At 51.9% G+C, this 16476-nt stretch overlaps 1 protein-coding gene across 2 annotated transcripts in view; it reads right to left on the reverse strand.

Moving 5' to 3' along the window:
* The window catches only part of ZER1 (zyg-11 related cell cycle regulator), a 29778-nt gene extending 13540 nt beyond the window's left edge, over nucleotides 1-16238 (reverse strand). For both annotated transcript variants that reach the window (XM_028107790.2, XM_028107789.2), the window contains exons 1-6: nucleotides 16119-16238; nucleotides 4740-4991; nucleotides 2237-2387; nucleotides 1591-2027; nucleotides 1103-1279; nucleotides 159-273 (exon numbers count right to left, since the gene is read on the reverse strand). In XM_028107790.2, coding sequence (XP_027963591.1) covers nucleotides 159-273; nucleotides 1103-1279; nucleotides 1591-2027; nucleotides 2237-2387; nucleotides 4740-4897 — 1038 coding nt within the window. In that variant the 5' untranslated portion in view covers nucleotides 4898-4991; nucleotides 16119-16238. The remainder of the gene's footprint in view (nucleotides 1-158; nucleotides 274-1102; nucleotides 1280-1590; nucleotides 2028-2236; nucleotides 2388-4739; nucleotides 4992-16118) is intronic.
* Nucleotides 16239-16476: the final 238 nt, after the last annotated feature.

The following is a 16476-nucleotide window of genomic DNA, read 5'->3' on the forward strand; positions in this document are numbered from 1 at the left end:
GGAACATGCTCAGAACCACCCAGAAGAGGCCAAGTGGTAGGATCCCTAGATCCCAGCTCCATCTCTAGCCCCAGGGTAGACACCGTGGGGCCCCCAGGCCACCCCCTCCCCTTGTCCCAGGGCTCCGTATTCCTCCCCTCCCCAACTCTCTCTCTCACTTTGTAGGCGGGAATGTGTGTCAGCCGGCACAGGGAGGTCTCGAAGAGCCCAAGGAACTGCAGTGGCCTCTTCAGGGCCCGGAAAGGCATGATGCTGCTCTTGGAAGGCTCAATGCTGGGGAAAGAGGGTGTTGGGTCAGTGGCCTATGGACGGGGGCTGCCCTGGGTTCATTCAGGAGGGCTCCTCCCTGAGGGTGGCTAGGCGTTTACTTGGGGCCCCCTTCTAGGCCCTCCTGTCTCGTATTTTGGGACATAGACCCCCACCTCTTGACAGAAAGATGGCAAGGTCAAATTGTATAACATGTGGGATGGGAGATACTGTTACAACCATCTCTGGAAAATACTATATGCCCTTCTAGTGAGGACTTGTCCACTTTATGTAAAGTTCTACCAACAATCATGAAGGACATGCCCGTCAACCAAACCCCGCAAACGTATGGCTGGTAATAGGGCTTATAGCCAATTATAGCTGGATGGGTTTGAATCGGATCTCTCAACCAACCGAGCCAGGAAGCAACCTATCTGCTGTGATACCTAATGCATGGTGGACACTGCTGGCCCATCCTACCACCGCCACCGATCTCTAGCCAGGCTGAGTGTCCTAATTTCCTGGTCACTCCTCAAGCTTGCACCTTCCAGTCTTTGCGTATGCTGTTCCCTCTGCTGGAACGCCTTTCCTCTGGCAAACTCAGAAGGAGCTTTCAGGACAGCTTGGATGCCATTCTTCCTTCCTCTTTCCTGATCCTCAGGGCAACCCCACAGCCCTGTGCCTCCCCTACCACAGTCCTATTAATGACTCCTCTGTCCCCATTAGCTCGTACAGACTCCAGAGGGCAGGGCCTGCTTCGTTTCTTTATCTCTAGCACCCAGCACAGGACTTGGCTCGGTAAATAAATGCTTGTTGAATGACACCCTGCTGGCAACCATGGCGGGTGGGTCCCCACCTAGTCTGCCCTGCCTCCTCGTCCATCTTGGAGATGCTGCAGTTCTCCAGGATCATGTGGCCAGAGATGTCCAGGGACATCAGGTTCCCCAGCTTTTGCACAAAGAGGCTCAGCACCTTGCGAGTCAGCTTGAACTTGTAGTAGCTGGAGAGGCGGTCTCGGGAGATGTCCAGGTGTCTGGAGATTGGAGTGGGGGCCAAAGGTCAGGAGCTGGACACGGGTTGGGGTTTCCTCAGAGACCCCTGCTCTTTCAGCCCATGGCACGGGAGGGCCCATCCCTGCCACAGCTGCTCCAGGGCATTCTGGGGAAGAGCCTGCTGGCACCCCAAGGCCCTGAACAGCCGGGATGCAGCCAAAACACTGGGCTTAAGGAAGGGGACTGACTCTTCCAAACCCACTTCTGCCTGGCCAGGGGCTCACAAACCTCCTGGGACTGCCAACCCCCACCCCCCACCCTTACCCCAGTGAGCTCCAGGCCAGCAGCTCACCGTAGCTTGTGCAGCTGGACGATGACCCGGATGTGATCGTCTGAAAGGTCCATGTTGTAGAGCACAAGGGACACCAGGCTGTCTTTCCACTGGGTTAGGAAGGCCGCATCGCTCGTCTGGATGCCTGAGAGGTCCAAGGCAGCCAGGGAGTTGAGTGGCCGTAGCAGGGACTCCACAGGGACCCCGTCGATCATGCGGCCCAAGTTGAGGAAGCGTAGGCGGCTAAAGCCCTCAAAGGTGAAGTCCTTGACCAGCACCTGGCAGGTGGGGTTGACGAGGCACTCGTCTTCACAGCCCCCTGGGTTCTCCTCCTCATAGAAAATGTTTGCACAGCCGAAGAGGCTCAAGGACACCAGGGTGTGGCTAAAGCTCCTCAGCGTCTGCAGACTCTTGGCGGACAGCTTCTCGCAGTTGGTCAGGTACAGCTCCACCAGGTCCTGGTAGCAGGCACAGCTCCGTCATCACCACAGCCCACCAACCCCCGCCTCCGGCGACCCCCAGGCCTGACCCCAGACCACAGGCAGGCTTGGGGAGGGGCGTGCATAAGGAGGGGGCACGCCAGATTCTTGTGCTGGAGGCGACTCACTGACCCTCTCTGGCCGGCCTCCCCATGGCCAGCCCCCCTGGCTGGCGATGCAGGTCTCACCTGCTTGCGGATGGCCTCCAGGTCCTGGTCCTGCACCAGGTCCTCGCGGAGGTGGATCCGGGTGAGGCGGGTGCTGCGGGGGTCTGAGAAAAGGCTGAAGAAGCTCTCGTGCGGCTCAAAGTTGCAGGCGGCGTTGACCAGCTCCACATACCTGGGAGGGAGGAAAGCCTGGCTAGTGGGAGGGGCCCGGGGACCGTTGTCCTCTCTAAAGGCTCAGCTCCAGGTGTCCTGTCCCTGGAAACTTCCCTCACCACCCATCAGCAGCTTCCATCTCCTCCGCTCCCTGCCCCTCTTTCTAAGAGCACCTGCTTGGATCCTGACCCCCTTGCAGGTGAGATGAAGGGTGGCCCCAGGCACCAGGGGGGCAAAGGTGATAAAGGGGCCTGTAATCAATAGCGAATCCCAAACTCTTCCTCCCAAAGCCGTACACATCTATAACAAACACACACGTCCACATTCCTCATTTTAAGCCAGCTTCTGTTCCTTGACCGGCCCCTCCCGGGACCCTTTCCAATACGAAGATTAAGCCAAGGGGTTTAACATTCCCAGCTGGGTGCAGGGCAAGCACTCAATAAAACTCCGTTTGAGATGCCAGTTGATACAAGAATCTTGGTCTGGTGGAAAAGCCTTGGGAGTCAAACACTCTGGACTCTAAATCCTAGCGTGGCTGTTCAACACTTGGGCAACTTGACATGAGTAATGGAACTTCCCCAGACTTTAGTTTCTTCATCTGTAAAATGGACATAACTCTGGTCTGCAAAGCGTCCAAGCGAGTGCCTGACCCACATTAAATGCTCAGAACATGATTACAAGTCGGGCTCTGTCCTCGGGTCACATACAAGTTCCCACTCTTTCTCCTTTCTTTTATTCAGATTTTATTTTATTTATTTGTTTTTAAGATTTATTTATTTGAGAGAGAGAGAGAGAGAGCAAGCAGGGGAGGGGTAGAGGGAGAGGGAGAGAGTGAAGCAGACTCCCTGGTGAGTGTGGAGTCCAATGTGGGGCTCGAGCTCATGGCCCTGAGATCATGACCTGAGCCGAAATCAAGAGTCAGCCACTCAATGGACTGAGACACCCAGGCGCTCCCTATTTTATTGATGCTTTAAAGATTTTTAAAGATTTTTGATTTCGGCTCAGGTCATGTCTCAGGGTCTTGGGATGGAGCCCTGTATTCGGCTCAGTGGGGAGTCTGCTTGGGATTCTCTCTCTCCCTTTCCCTCCTGCCTTTCCCACTTGTGCTCTCTCAAATAAATAAATACATTTTTTAAAAAAGATTTTGGGGCACCTGGGTAGCTCAGTCCATTAAGTGTCTGCCTTTGCAGGTCATGATCCCAAGGTCCTGGGATCGAGCCCCACATCGGGCTCCCTGCTCGGCTGGGAGCCTGCTTCTCCTGCTCCCTCTACCCCTCCTGCCCTCCTGCCCCTCTACTTCCCAAATAAATAAATATTAAAAAAACTTTTTTTAAAGATTTTATTTTTAAATAAACTCCACACCCAATGTGGAGTTCAAACTCACAACCCCAAGATCAAGAGTCGCACGCTCCACTGACTGAGCCAGCCAGGTGCCCCACAAGTTCCCACTTTTATGTGCAACTGTTTGGTCTAACAAGTTTCCTTCTGGGCATCTAGACTGAACTCCCTGAGGTGAGTGAATGCATATCCTATTGCTAGGAGCCTCTAATAGTGGGGAGTCCCCTGGAGGGTCCACATAAAGATTTTCTGAATGATTCGATTCCTGGTCATAGATCCATTATTTGTGTACCAGAGCATAAACATGTTCGTGGCCATGTGCACACACAGACACGTGTTTGTAGGCACAGGTACGCGTGCGCACACACAGAACAGCACAGAACTCCTTCATTTATATGCAGGTTTCTTTTTTCTTTCTTTTTATTTTTTTATTATTATGTTATGTTAATCACCATACATTACATCATTAGTTTTGGGGTTTCTTTTTTCTTCTTCTTCTTCTTTTCTTCTTCTTTTGTTTTAAAGATTTTATTTATTGATTTGAGAGAGAGAGCAGAGTGAGAGAGAGAGAGCATGAGTGGTGGGGGAGTGGCAGAGGGAGAGGGAGAAGCAGACTCCCTACTGAGCAGGGAGCCCAATGCAGGGCTCGATCCCAGGACCCTGGGATCATGACCTGAGCCGAAGGTAGACGCTTAACCATCTGAGCCACCTAGGCGCCCCATATGCAGGTTTTCATACCCTCTCATAGATGTAATGTGCACTCGCAGTTACACACTCAAATGTATCCCATGCTGCAGAAGCCCAGGTGTGTATATATACCCATTCCTTCACATGCACACACCTCCATACACATACCAACGTGCACACACGTGACTTTGTTCTCCTGCACGCACAGATACCCAAGTGTGTGCACACCCCCTCACACGTGTGTATCCATAGCCACATCCCCGTGTGGTGCACAGGATGGTCCCAGAGCCTCCACACGCGCTCATGCTAAGACTCAGGCCCGTGCCCCAGCGCCCCCACTGCTCACTCATTGACGAGCCGGTCACAGATCTCGCTGGGCAGGAAGATGTCTGGATGCAGCCGCAGAGTCTCCTTGTCCAGCAGGTAGCCCAATGTGCCATCCAGGTTGCGCAGGCAGAAGTCGGTGCAGAGGGCCATCAAGGACTCGGGGGTGTCGGACGCCATGCTGAGGGCAGGCGGGTGGACCAACCCAGGACAGGGGCCCCTAGGGGCAGCGGTGACTCCCTAGCACTCACAGGATCATTGGCAGAACCACAACCTGGGGGACAGGAAGAAGCTAAGTGAGCCACACATAAGAGCCACAACCACTGGCTACCCTATGCCCACTCTCTGAGCAGGGAAACTGAGGCCCCAGATGTCACACGCAAATTAGCAGCTTAGCAGAGACATGCCCCAAGGCTCCTGATTCCTTCCCTGCTCCTCTCTGCTATGCCACTAGCGAGGTGTGATTTGACCTGCAAAGAGCAGGAGGCCTTGTCCAAGCATTTTTATGCCTTCACAGTGTCTGTGGGCAGACAAGCTGGGGACTCAATGCTGGGCTGAGGATAACAGGGGCTTCCATTAACAGCCACACTGAGGCATCCCTTACTATGTAACCTAACCTATAAATAGCTGTCACTGTGGGAACAGTCAGTATATGCCGGGACTTTATAGACATGTTGTCACTGAATCTCATTGTATATGATTAAGAGTGAAGGCTCCTCCCAAGAGAAATGAAAATATGTGTCCACATAAAAATTATACATTCATGTTCACAGCGGTATTATTCATAATAGTCAGGAAATGGAAACTACTTTCCATTAACTGATGCATGGATAAACAGAAATGGTCTGTCCATACAATGGAATATTATTCAGCCATAAAAGGAATGAGGTATTGACACATGCTACAACATGGACAGACCTTGAAAACATTATGCTAAGTAAGAGAAACCAGACACAAAAGGCCATATACTGTATGGTTCCATTTATATGTAATGTCTAGCCAGAATAGGAAACCTGTGGAGACAGAAGTAGATTAGTGGTGGCCTAGGGCTGGGGGGTTGTGAGGAATGGGGAATGACTGATAAGAGGTACAGGGTTTCTTCTGGGGTGATAAAAATGTTCTAAAATTGATGATGGTGAGAGTCACACAACTCTGAATATACTAAAAACCACTGAATTATCTATGTTAAATAGGTATACTGTATGGTATAGGAATTGTAGCTCAATAAAACTGTTATTAAAGAACTAAAGTTGAGGGGTGCCTCGCTGGTTCAGTCAGAAGAGCATGCGACGCTTGATCTCGGGTTGTGAGTTTGAGCCCCACCTTGGGCAGGGAGCCTACTTAAACAAACAAACAAACAAATAAATAAATAAACAAAGTCAGGGTGCCTGGCTGGCTCAGTTGGTGGAGCATGTGACTTTTTTTTTTTAAGATTTTATTTATTTATTTATTTGAAAGAGAGAGAGAGAGAAAGACAGCGAGAGAGGGAACACAAGCAGGGGGAGTGGGAGAGGGAGAAGCAGGCTTCCCGCTGAGCAGGGAGCCCGAAGCGGGGCTCAATCCCAGGACCCTGGGATCATGACCTGAGCTGAAGGCAGACGCTTAACGCCTGAGCCACCGAGGCACCCCTAAGGAGCATGTGACTCTTAATCTTAGGGTCGTGAGTACAGATTACTAAAAAAAATAAATAAATAAACTTAAAAAAAAAGCAACCTTAAAGTCTCCTACTACTTTCATGATCTTGAGCTAGGTAAAGATTCCTTAAATAAGACTCATAAGGAAAAATGATAAACCAATCTGCACCGAAGTGAAGAAACTTCTGTTCATATATACACAAAAATTAATCGAAGATGGACCACGGACCTATATGTGAAGGGTAAAACAACAAGGTTTCTAGAAGAAAATACAGGAGTCTATCTTGTGACTTTAGAGTAGGCAATCATTTCTTTTTTTTTTTAAAGATTTTATTTATTTGACAGAGAGAGAGACAGCGAGAGAGGGAACACAAGCAGGGGGAGTGGGAGAGGGAGAAGCAGGCTTCCTGCCGAGCAGGGAGCCCGATGCGGGGCTCGATCCCAGGACCCTGAGATCATGACCTGAGCTGAAGGCAGTTGCTTAACCAACTGAGCCACCCAGGCGCCGCTCCTTTTTTTTTTTTTTTTTTTTTTAAGATTTTATTTATTGACAGAGAGAGCACAAGCAGAGGGAGAGAGAGGGAGAAGCAGGCTCCCTGCCGAGCAAGGAGCCTGATGCGGGACTCGATCCCAAGACCCCGGGATCACGACCCGGGCCAAAGGCAGCTGCTTAACTGACTGAGCCACCCAGGTGTCCCGAGTAGGCAATCATTTCTTAAACAGGTCACAAAAAACCCCAGAAACCATAAAAAGAAAAAATTGTACTGCCTTAAAATATAAGACTCTGTTAATCAAAAGATATCATTAAGAAAAAGGACAAGCCACAGACTAGAAAATATTTCCAATAATATATCCAACAAATGACTCATATTCAGAATATATAAACACCTTCTACAGATCATTTTTAAAAGACTTTAGCAATTTCTACACCGAGGGCAGGGCTCAAACTCACAACCCCAAGATCAAGAATCCTATGCTCCACTGACTGAGCCAGTCAGGCGCTCCCAAATCATTTTTTTTTTTTAAGATTTATTTATTTGAGAGAAAGAGAGGGAGAGAGAGAGTATGTGTGTGCATGTATGCACATGCACAAGCGAGCAGGGTGAGGGGCAGAGGGAGAGGAGAATTCCCAGCAGATTCCCCACTAAGCATGGAGCCCCACATAGGGCTTAATCTCCCAACTCCAAAATCACGACCTGAGCTGAAATCAAGAGTTGGATATCTAACCGACTGAACCACTCAGGCAACACCCCCAAATTGTTTTAAAAGGACATAGCATCCAACTAAAAAATGGGCAAAAGACTAGAACAGGCATTTCATAAAGAATAGAAAACATATGGACACATATGGAAAAGGGCTCAGCTTCATTAATATCCATAAAACCACAATGAGACACCATGTCCCACCCACCAGAATGGCTCAACTGGAAACAATCCAGGCACTACCAAGCTTGTGCTATGGTGAAGACGGAACAGCGGGATGTCACCCACGCTGCGAGTGGGAGTGTAAATTGGTGCGAATTGACAGTATAATGAAATACTGTGCGACACTATCTACTAAAGCTGAATATGCACATATGTTCAATGTTCAGCAATTCCACTCCTAGGCACACACCCAACAGAGATGCACATATACATGTTCCCCCAAAGACACAGACCAGAATGTTCACAGCAGCATGATTCAGAATAGCCAAAACCAGAAAAGAATCTGAATGTCCCTGACATTAGAATAAATAAGTACAGTATACTCACCAATGAAATATTAAGGGCAACGAGAAGGCAGAAACTACTGTTAACACAACAGCCTGGATGAACCTCCCAAGTTTAGTGAAAGGAGTCAGACACAAAAGAGCATGTATCATATTATATACCGAATGAATCCATTCATGTTTTACTCCATTAAGTTAAAAAAAAAAAAAAAAAGCCAGAACAATCTGATCTGTGGTGGCAGAAGTCAGCAATGAGTTTACTTTGGGGATCTGGCTGGGTGTTGAGAAGCTTCTAGGCCCACATCAGAGTGCTGGATACATAGGTGTGTTCACTTTGTGAATATTCGGGAGCTGTATACCCTGGTATGATTTTTCAAAATGTATATTATAACTCAATGAGAGTTAAGAAAATGGCCTGGACACCAAAAAGGTCCACATTTAGAGGGGACTGGGGTTCAGTGAAGTGATGCTCTGACAGTATAGCTCCTTAGCTACAGGTGGCTGAGAGAGAATGAAAACTGAACCTTCACACTCAAATTGAATGAACAAGATAGAAAACAATCAACCATTTATAGAACTGAGGAAAGTCAGGAATTAATCCCAAACCATCTTCCTGTCAGAGTCTATATCGGAAAGGGGGGGAAATAGGCAAAAGGAATCCATGGTGTTAAAAGTCAGGGTAGTGATTCCCTTTGCAGAGAGGCAGTGATTAGAAAGTGGCAGGGGGGCCTTGGGGATAGGTGTGTTTGCTGGTGCACATTCATCAAACTGTCCACTCACGCTTTCCAGGCCTTTCCCTAGCTAGGTTATACTTCAATAGTTTTTTGTTTTGTTTTTTTTTAAGCGCAGGCTCTGTCATCAGATAGATCTATGTTTCAACCCAGTTCTACAATTCACTGTAAATTATTATTTTTTTAAAGATTTTTTTTTTTTTTTATTGAGAGAGAGAGAATGAGAGATAGAGAGCATGAGAGGGAAGAAGGTCAGAGGGAGAAGCAGACTCCCTGCTGAGCAGGGAGCCCGATGCGGGACTCGATCCCGGGACTCCAGGATCATGACCTGAGCCGAAGGCAGTCGCTTAACCAACTGAGCCACCCAGGCGCCCTCACTGTAAATTATTTAAGCTCTCTGGACCTCAGTTTCTTCATCTGGAAAATGGGATAATAATCCCCACTTCACAGGGCTGCTGGAATAAATGAGATGCCGGGAAAATGCTTGGTCTCGGGCTTGATGAGACTGAGTACACAAGAAATGTTGCTTATGATCCCACCTTGCAGATGAGAAAACTCAAGCTGAGAGAGGCTACTCTGTCCAAAGTGGGATTTGAACCTGGTCTCTCGGACTCCATCATATCAACCCTTGGAGAGCTCTGAAGGAGTTCGGGGCCCAGCACTGCCCCTGGCTTCCTGGAGCCCCCGTGTCCATATGTGAGCCTTCGAGGCTGCTCTAGAAACCCAGTGGGCGGCCCCAGAGCCCTGTGCCGTCTGGGATCACAAGGTCTAAGTGCCAGCACCACTACTTACTGGTGCCAGTGCTCTGAGAGCTCTGGAGTCAGGCCCACCCAGCTTCAAGTCCCAGCCCTGCCGCTTAAGAGCAGGTGAACTTGGGCAAGGGTCTTCACTGCCCTGTGCCTCGGTTTCTTCTCTAAAACAGGGAGCACTGTGTGAGGCTAACACGGAATATCGGAAGAGCTTAGCCTGGCACCTGGCCCGTGGTAACTGCTCAATAAAAAGAAGCTACTATTACAATTACGGTGATCACCGTCACCATCCCTTTCTCCTGCCTCACCTCCCCTGGTCCCCAACAGAGCGGGGTCTGCTCCTGCCCAGGTGCAGTCCTGTGCTCCCCAGGCCTGGGGCTCTTGCCGCAAGGCCCATGGTGCCAATTCCCCACCGGCTGCGTGCCACCCTTGAGGGAAGGCACAATAAACAGGCTGCCTGGGCCACTGGGCACGGCCTTCCTTTACCTTCATTCTCTTCTAGGTCTTCCCTGGTCAACAGGAGCCGGGGAAGAACCGCTGACAGGGAGGCGCATCCTGTTGGAAACCGAGTCCCCTCTCTTCAAGCAGCGACTCAAGGCCTCCTGAGCCACAGCCAGCCTTCTGGCCCACTCGAGGCCTGCTGGGCTCTACGGCAGCCGGCCTGGCCTCCTTCGTGGTACTGGCAACAGGCCCCAAGCACAGGGTCACCTTCAGACCTTTGCTCAGTCTGTTTTCTTTCAACTGGGAGCATCCCAATTCAATGACTTATCCCACTTTCTATTCTAAATACTACTCCCACCCCCAAAACACATCCGTGTCCCTCCTCCAGGAAGCATCCCCGCCCACACACACGCCAGCCCACACCACCTTTGAACACTGCCCCGAACATCGCCAGCCTTGGTATCAAAATCGCTTCCTCTGGGAAGCCTTCCCTGACCCGCCAGGGTGCTCCCACCATGTGCGCCCACGGCCCCACCGGAACAACTAACACTTTGAACTGATGCTGGTTTCGTGATCGGGCTTCCTTGCCAGACGGTCGGTTCCGTGAGGACAGGAACCGGGCTGTCTTGTGTGGCATCGCCCTGCGCTGAGCCCAGGTCACTTCTTTATCCACTCAGCAGCTGTCTATTGAGCACTGTGGGTTCAGTGGTGAGCGAAACCAGACAAGGTCCTCGTCCTTATGGAGCAAACTGACTCTGAGGGAGACAGACATCCACCTAAGCAGCACACAAACCTCACACCATGTCCCTGGGACCAGTGTTCTGGAGAAGGAGGTATCTGGCACTCTGGGTGCCTATGCCAGGGGACCTGCCCCGGACTGGGGAGTCATGCGCAGGCTTCTTGGAAGTGATATTTCAGCTGCAACCCGAAAGAGGAGTCACAGTTAACTCTGGTGGTGGGGAGAGAAGGGAAAGGCATTCCAGGAAGACAGAAATGATGTGCACAGGCTGAAAGGCCAGAGGGTATGGGATGCTGGTGCCAGAGGCCCAATTCCACAACAATTTGCTGGACAAAGGAAGTGCTGAACACCCTGTGTGGGCCTGACAGATGGTAGGGTTTCAACACGTGCCTCTGGCAGGGACAAGAGGGACTTGCAGGTTGTGGCAGACGTGGCCGGTGCCTGGGGCACAAGGCACACTCTGTATCCTCCCTGTCCACTGTGCCAGGACAGTGGGAGGACCCAGTGGCCACAGAGGAACCCTCACCACTCTGAACAAGAGAGCACCGCCTGGGGCTTTGCCTTTTCGGCAGGGCTGAGCCCAGTTACCCGGGTACCCACCAGGCCCTGACCCTGTTCCCCGGGTGGAAGAAACACCACCCTTTCAGCCACTAAGGTCACCCAAAGACAAACCAGGCAGATGGTACCATCTGCTAACCACCCTTTGGCAGTGGGACCTGGCTGCTTGGGGCTGGGGTGAGCTGGAGAAGGAAGGGGCCACCCTCATCTTGGCAGGGAGGCCGAGGGGCCAGGGGCGCCCTGCCACTGGTGCCCCCAGGCGGTTGTCATCTCTACCCTCCCCACACCCACCCCCGAGGGCTCCCCACTCCTGGAGCAAGCACCGGCCATCTGGGATTCTGGCAACCAGGGACAGAGGGAACTCTGATTCTGACAGCACACCACATGGAAAGAAGAACCCCATGTCTTCCTCCATCCCTTCTCTAGCAGGTTCTTCACACTGGATCCACCCTGAGCTCTGACATGGGGGGTGAGGGGGGAGTGGCAGGGAGCAGATGAGAGAAGGCAGAACACAGAAGCAGTGACCACAGTCTCCACCCCGGTTTCTTCCAGGTGGGGCGCTGAGCCCCTCATGCTTTACTGCATATAGTTCCTTATTTAACCAACAAACCACATTCCCTAGGATCTGGTACTTGAAGCTAATTGACATTTGTATAACAATTGCTGAACACCTTCCCACAGCCTGTGAGCTCACGAGCTTGGGGAGGATGGGAACCCAGTCTGCTTGCAGGCTCCCGGATCCTCTGTGCCAGTCTGTGCCTGGCACGCGTCAGAATAAAGGTTTGCCTTTGCCCTGATCTCACTATAGCAGCTGAGGTATTGACTATTGACTGTTACCCCCCCATTTGCTGAGGAAGACACTGAGGCTTGCCTGAAATCACACAACGGATGACAGGGGATGCGATTCCAAACCAAACCCGTGCATCTCACCACACCACTGGGTCTTCTGTCCATGCAGCGCAGTGGGTGGAAAGAGGAACTGTGGTCCAGAGGGAGCATGGGACCCCACCAGCGACCTGACACCCGGCCGACAGAGAGGCTGGGGGAGCCAGAAGCTTGAGCCTTGGAGCAGCGCCCACCCCGTGAAATATTAACCCAAGAGCTGGGCGGGGGTGGGGGGGTGGGGGTGGAATCCAAACAAATGCCCTATTTACAGAAGCTGGAAGTTTTCCAGGAGGGAGCAGATCCCAGTCCAGATATTGGGGGTGGGAAGCTGCTGTGAGGAGAGTCAGGGCAAGTGACAGGGTCTCCCGGGGGCCAGGGTGCAGGCCAGGGGCGGAAAGCATCCCGACGGGGTCATAATCCACAGAGTGGGTGATGTTAAGAAGATGCAGAAACGGAATGAGGGAGGCATGCACCTCCCCGCTCACTGGTGCCACCTGGAGGCAGAGGGGCCTTGGGGAATACCTGGGTTCCCAGCTCACACGCAAACTTAATGATCAATCACATCCATACCAAGCAACATATTCCAAGAACTTGATATCCGTCAGGTCATTTAACTCCCTCAGCAACCACATGAAGCAGGAGTTATTAGAATCTACAACTTACAGAGAGGCAGCTGAGGAGTGGCAAAGTAATCTGCCACGGACTACGTATAGGTTCAAGGGTCTATCTGTACCTCGCAACACATACACATGTATGCGTTAGTTCCAGACCCAGAGTGCCGAGCTCTCCATGCATGTTCTCACTGAAGGCACAAATAACCTAGGAGGGACATATTTTGTTTTCCAGATGAGCAAACCGTGGTTCAAAGATGTGTGAGGACCTGCCCAAGGTCCCCCAGAAAGTGCCTGGCTCTCCTTCGCATGACGCTAGGGGCAGGAACTATTCCCCCCACCCCCACCCCCGATCTTGTTTCTGCAGATGAGGCTTCACTGACTCCTTAAAACTCTGCGTGTCCTTAGGCACCGAGCACAGATGATCTGTTACCGCTGGTAACTGTGCTATGAGCATATATCATTTTGGCCACACGACTTGAAGCTTCTTGGCGGGGGCCTTGTGTGATCCATGGCATCTCCATGACACAGTGAGTGTACAGCTGGCTGGTTGCAGATGAAGGAGCCTCGCCTGCACGAGATCCCCAAGCAATATTTGTCGGCCTCAGGATTCATCAGGGTCCTTATCGGTCAATGTGTTGCAAACACATTGTGTGGGCTTGCTGAGGAGATGCCAAGAAGGTGGTGAACAATCATTATGGAGGGATCGCCTAGGAATCATGCCTGGGGAGAGCCTTCTGTCCGTTTGGAAGGTGGAAAATCAGCTTTAGTGATTGAGCCAGATAAAGAATGTCGGTCCCAAAACAGATGACCCATCAGGGGTCCCTGAAGTGGCCTTTCAGGAGTCAAGAGCAGCTAAGGCACTGATGGCACTAGTCATACCAAGAACTGTTCTTTGCCTCTGTAGAGAGCTTTAGAGTGCACCCAATACTTTCACGACCTGGGTCTCATTTCATCCTTCCAACAGCCTTCAGAGTTAGTATACAGATAGGAAAACCGAGGCCCAGACAGGGGATGGAACTTGCCCCCCAAGTTCACATAGTGAGCCAGCTGCAGACCTTGGGCTTGAACCCAGGTCCCCAGGTGGCTGGTCCTAGGTTCCAGCCGCAAGAGCTGCTCAAATAGGCTGGCTCTCAGCATCCAAGCGCTCTGACTTTTCGTTTTTAAATCATCTGGCCCAGTCACCTTGTTCAGCTTATGACCCAGGCCTGATGATATAGTCCAGGCTTGAGGGGTGAGGAGGGAGATCAACCATTGTTCCGCTCCCTATAAGGTAGGCTGCAAAGTCTCAGCCTCTGCTGGGTACTTCTCAGATTAACGCTCTCCATCAGCAGATCAGCGACACACATCCCAACCACATGTCTGAGGCCAACACCATCATTTTATCTATTTTACGTGGTAGAATGGGGATTTGCTGTGCTCTTTTTAAAAAGCCCCCATCACCTTCTAAGAGTGGCGTCAAGAAAGCCAAGACCAAGTTACCATCCTCTCTGTAGGACATACAAACATTGTTCCCCCTGAGGGGTGACAGTAAGTGTCCACTGTGTCTCCCTTCACCCCCACTGTTCTCCAAAATTCTACCAGCTCAGGAGGCAGCCAGAGCTGGTGGCACCACCAGCTGGTGCTAAAAAGAAAGGCTTTGAGGTAGACACATGCAAACAGTTCCTCATCATGGCCACTGCCATCATCACAACTGTTAGATACCGAATACTTAATCCGTGCTAAATAGTGCGCTAAGCACTTCAGTGCGTGATGTCTCATTAAGCCCAACAACCCTATTTTATAGATGAGGACACTGAGGTGGTCCCTCGTCCAAGTTCTCACAACCAGGAAGCAGCTGCATGACCTGATTTAACTACAGTGCTCTATGGCTGTCCTTTTTGTATTAATTCCACCAAGGGTCATCACAAAGATGGAAAAAGATTACCTATAATGCCAGGCCAGAGCATAATGGCTATTTGTCATCTAAAACAAATCTATATTTTCTCTGACCACATTTGTACAGATTTGAAAGGGGGCTCCTTTAGTACTCTGGGACCCTGCATCAGAGACAGCCCCTGACGTTCTCCCCACCATTGTCTGGTTCCCTCTCTTCCCCTCCTTCACTCTGCTCCAGTCCCATTGTCCTCTCCTTTCTTAAAACCATCAAGTATACTACCTCAGGACCTTTGCACTTGCTGTTGAATGCTCTGCCTGTAGACAGATGCATGGCTTGCTCCCTCGCTCCCTTCAGGACTCTGCTCAGACGTCACCTTATTTGAGACCTTCTCTGATCAACGTCTCCACAAAGGTGACCCCACCCTCTGGCCCTTGCCATGGCCCTTCCTGCTTTATTTTTCTCCATGACACCCTACATATTATATGTTTCTTATTTTCTGAATGAAGCAATAAACTGAAACAGAGACCCCTCACCACTGCAACCACCTCCTGCTCTAAGCACAGCCTCCTGTTACTCTTCTCAAAGCTGTCTTCAAAGCTCATTCTAACCATTTTGAACCGTGAAGAGAAACATTCCGTGGAAAAGACCAAAGGGGTTATCTTTCCCTGTGGAGGCACCAGGCCTCCCTCCCTCCCCTAAAAACCAAGCGCGTTGACAGGCACAGGCAATGACTGGAAATCTTGGACTCCCTGGTCCAAAGAGCAGCCAAGTCAATTTCCACACACAGAACTATAGTGGCCAGCAGACAGTTTCACTTTCAACTCACCTATCAGGCTCCCCTGGCCCTCAGGTTTGCAACCCCAGCCCATCCCTTCCTCATCCTGTTGGATTTCTTACACCTTGTCATCCCTTTTGGGAGTCGTTCCAGAATCCAAGCCGTCCCTGAGCTTTTAGGCATTGCTTTGCAGGAACTTAAGCTCGTCCAACAGGTAGGAGGGGCAGAGGCTGGCCCTTTTAGCCCTATATCGATCCCCCATTTTGTAGGGGCATCCGACAGGGCGTCATTTTCTTTCTGGAGGAAGGGAGCTCGGTTTTAAAAGGCACGTTTCTCAAACCTGGCAGCAGGGGCAGAGAAAGGAGCCCTCCCACCACTGGCCGAAATGGACCTGTGCAAGAGGTTGCAGCGGCGATGCCCAGGCGCCTGAGGCAGAAGGGAAAGGGGGAGGACGCAGATAAATACCCTCGGCACCGGGAGCCGACGGGATGCTCGCTTCCTCTGCGAGGGAAGCCGGGGATGTGACCCGGGGGAATCTGGGGCCAGAGCGCCAGGGAGACAGGGGATCTCGCCAGGCTAGGGCCGGGGTCTGCGGGAGACTGGGGTCGGCGGGGCGGAGCTTGGGATCCCGGGGACTGGAGCCCCGCGAGGGAGGGGGTCGCGCCGGGGGGGGGGACTCCGTGGCCGTTACCTTGCCCTTAGGGCTGCGGGCGGGGCTGAGGGCCGCCGGGTGCTGGCTCCGGGGCCCGGCCCCTCCCCCGATCCGGCTCCTGAGGCTCGGAGCCTGCAGCCGCCGCCGCCTCCGCTGTCAACAAACCCGGGGCGCGTCACTTCCGGGACCGCCCCTTGGCAACAGCGAACGGGTTCCCCCGACGGGTCCCGCGGCGAACGCGGGCGGCGGCGGCCAAAGGTTCCGGAGCGCGCGGCGGCTCCTCTCCCGGCGGGGTCAGGTGTGCGAGCGGCGGAGTGCAGGTGGGCCCCACCGGGCCTCGAGCGCGCTGCTCCGGGGGCTCCCTGGCTGCGGGGGGACCCGCCGTGTGACACCGGCC

Source organism: Eumetopias jubatus, unplaced genomic scaffold (assembly GCF_037043125.1).
Source record: "Eumetopias jubatus isolate StellerSeaLion01/CBP00866 unplaced genomic scaffold, mEumJub1_p1.0 scaffold_15, whole genome shotgun sequence".
Lineage (NCBI taxonomy): Eukaryota > Metazoa > Chordata > Mammalia > Carnivora > Otariidae > Eumetopias > Eumetopias jubatus.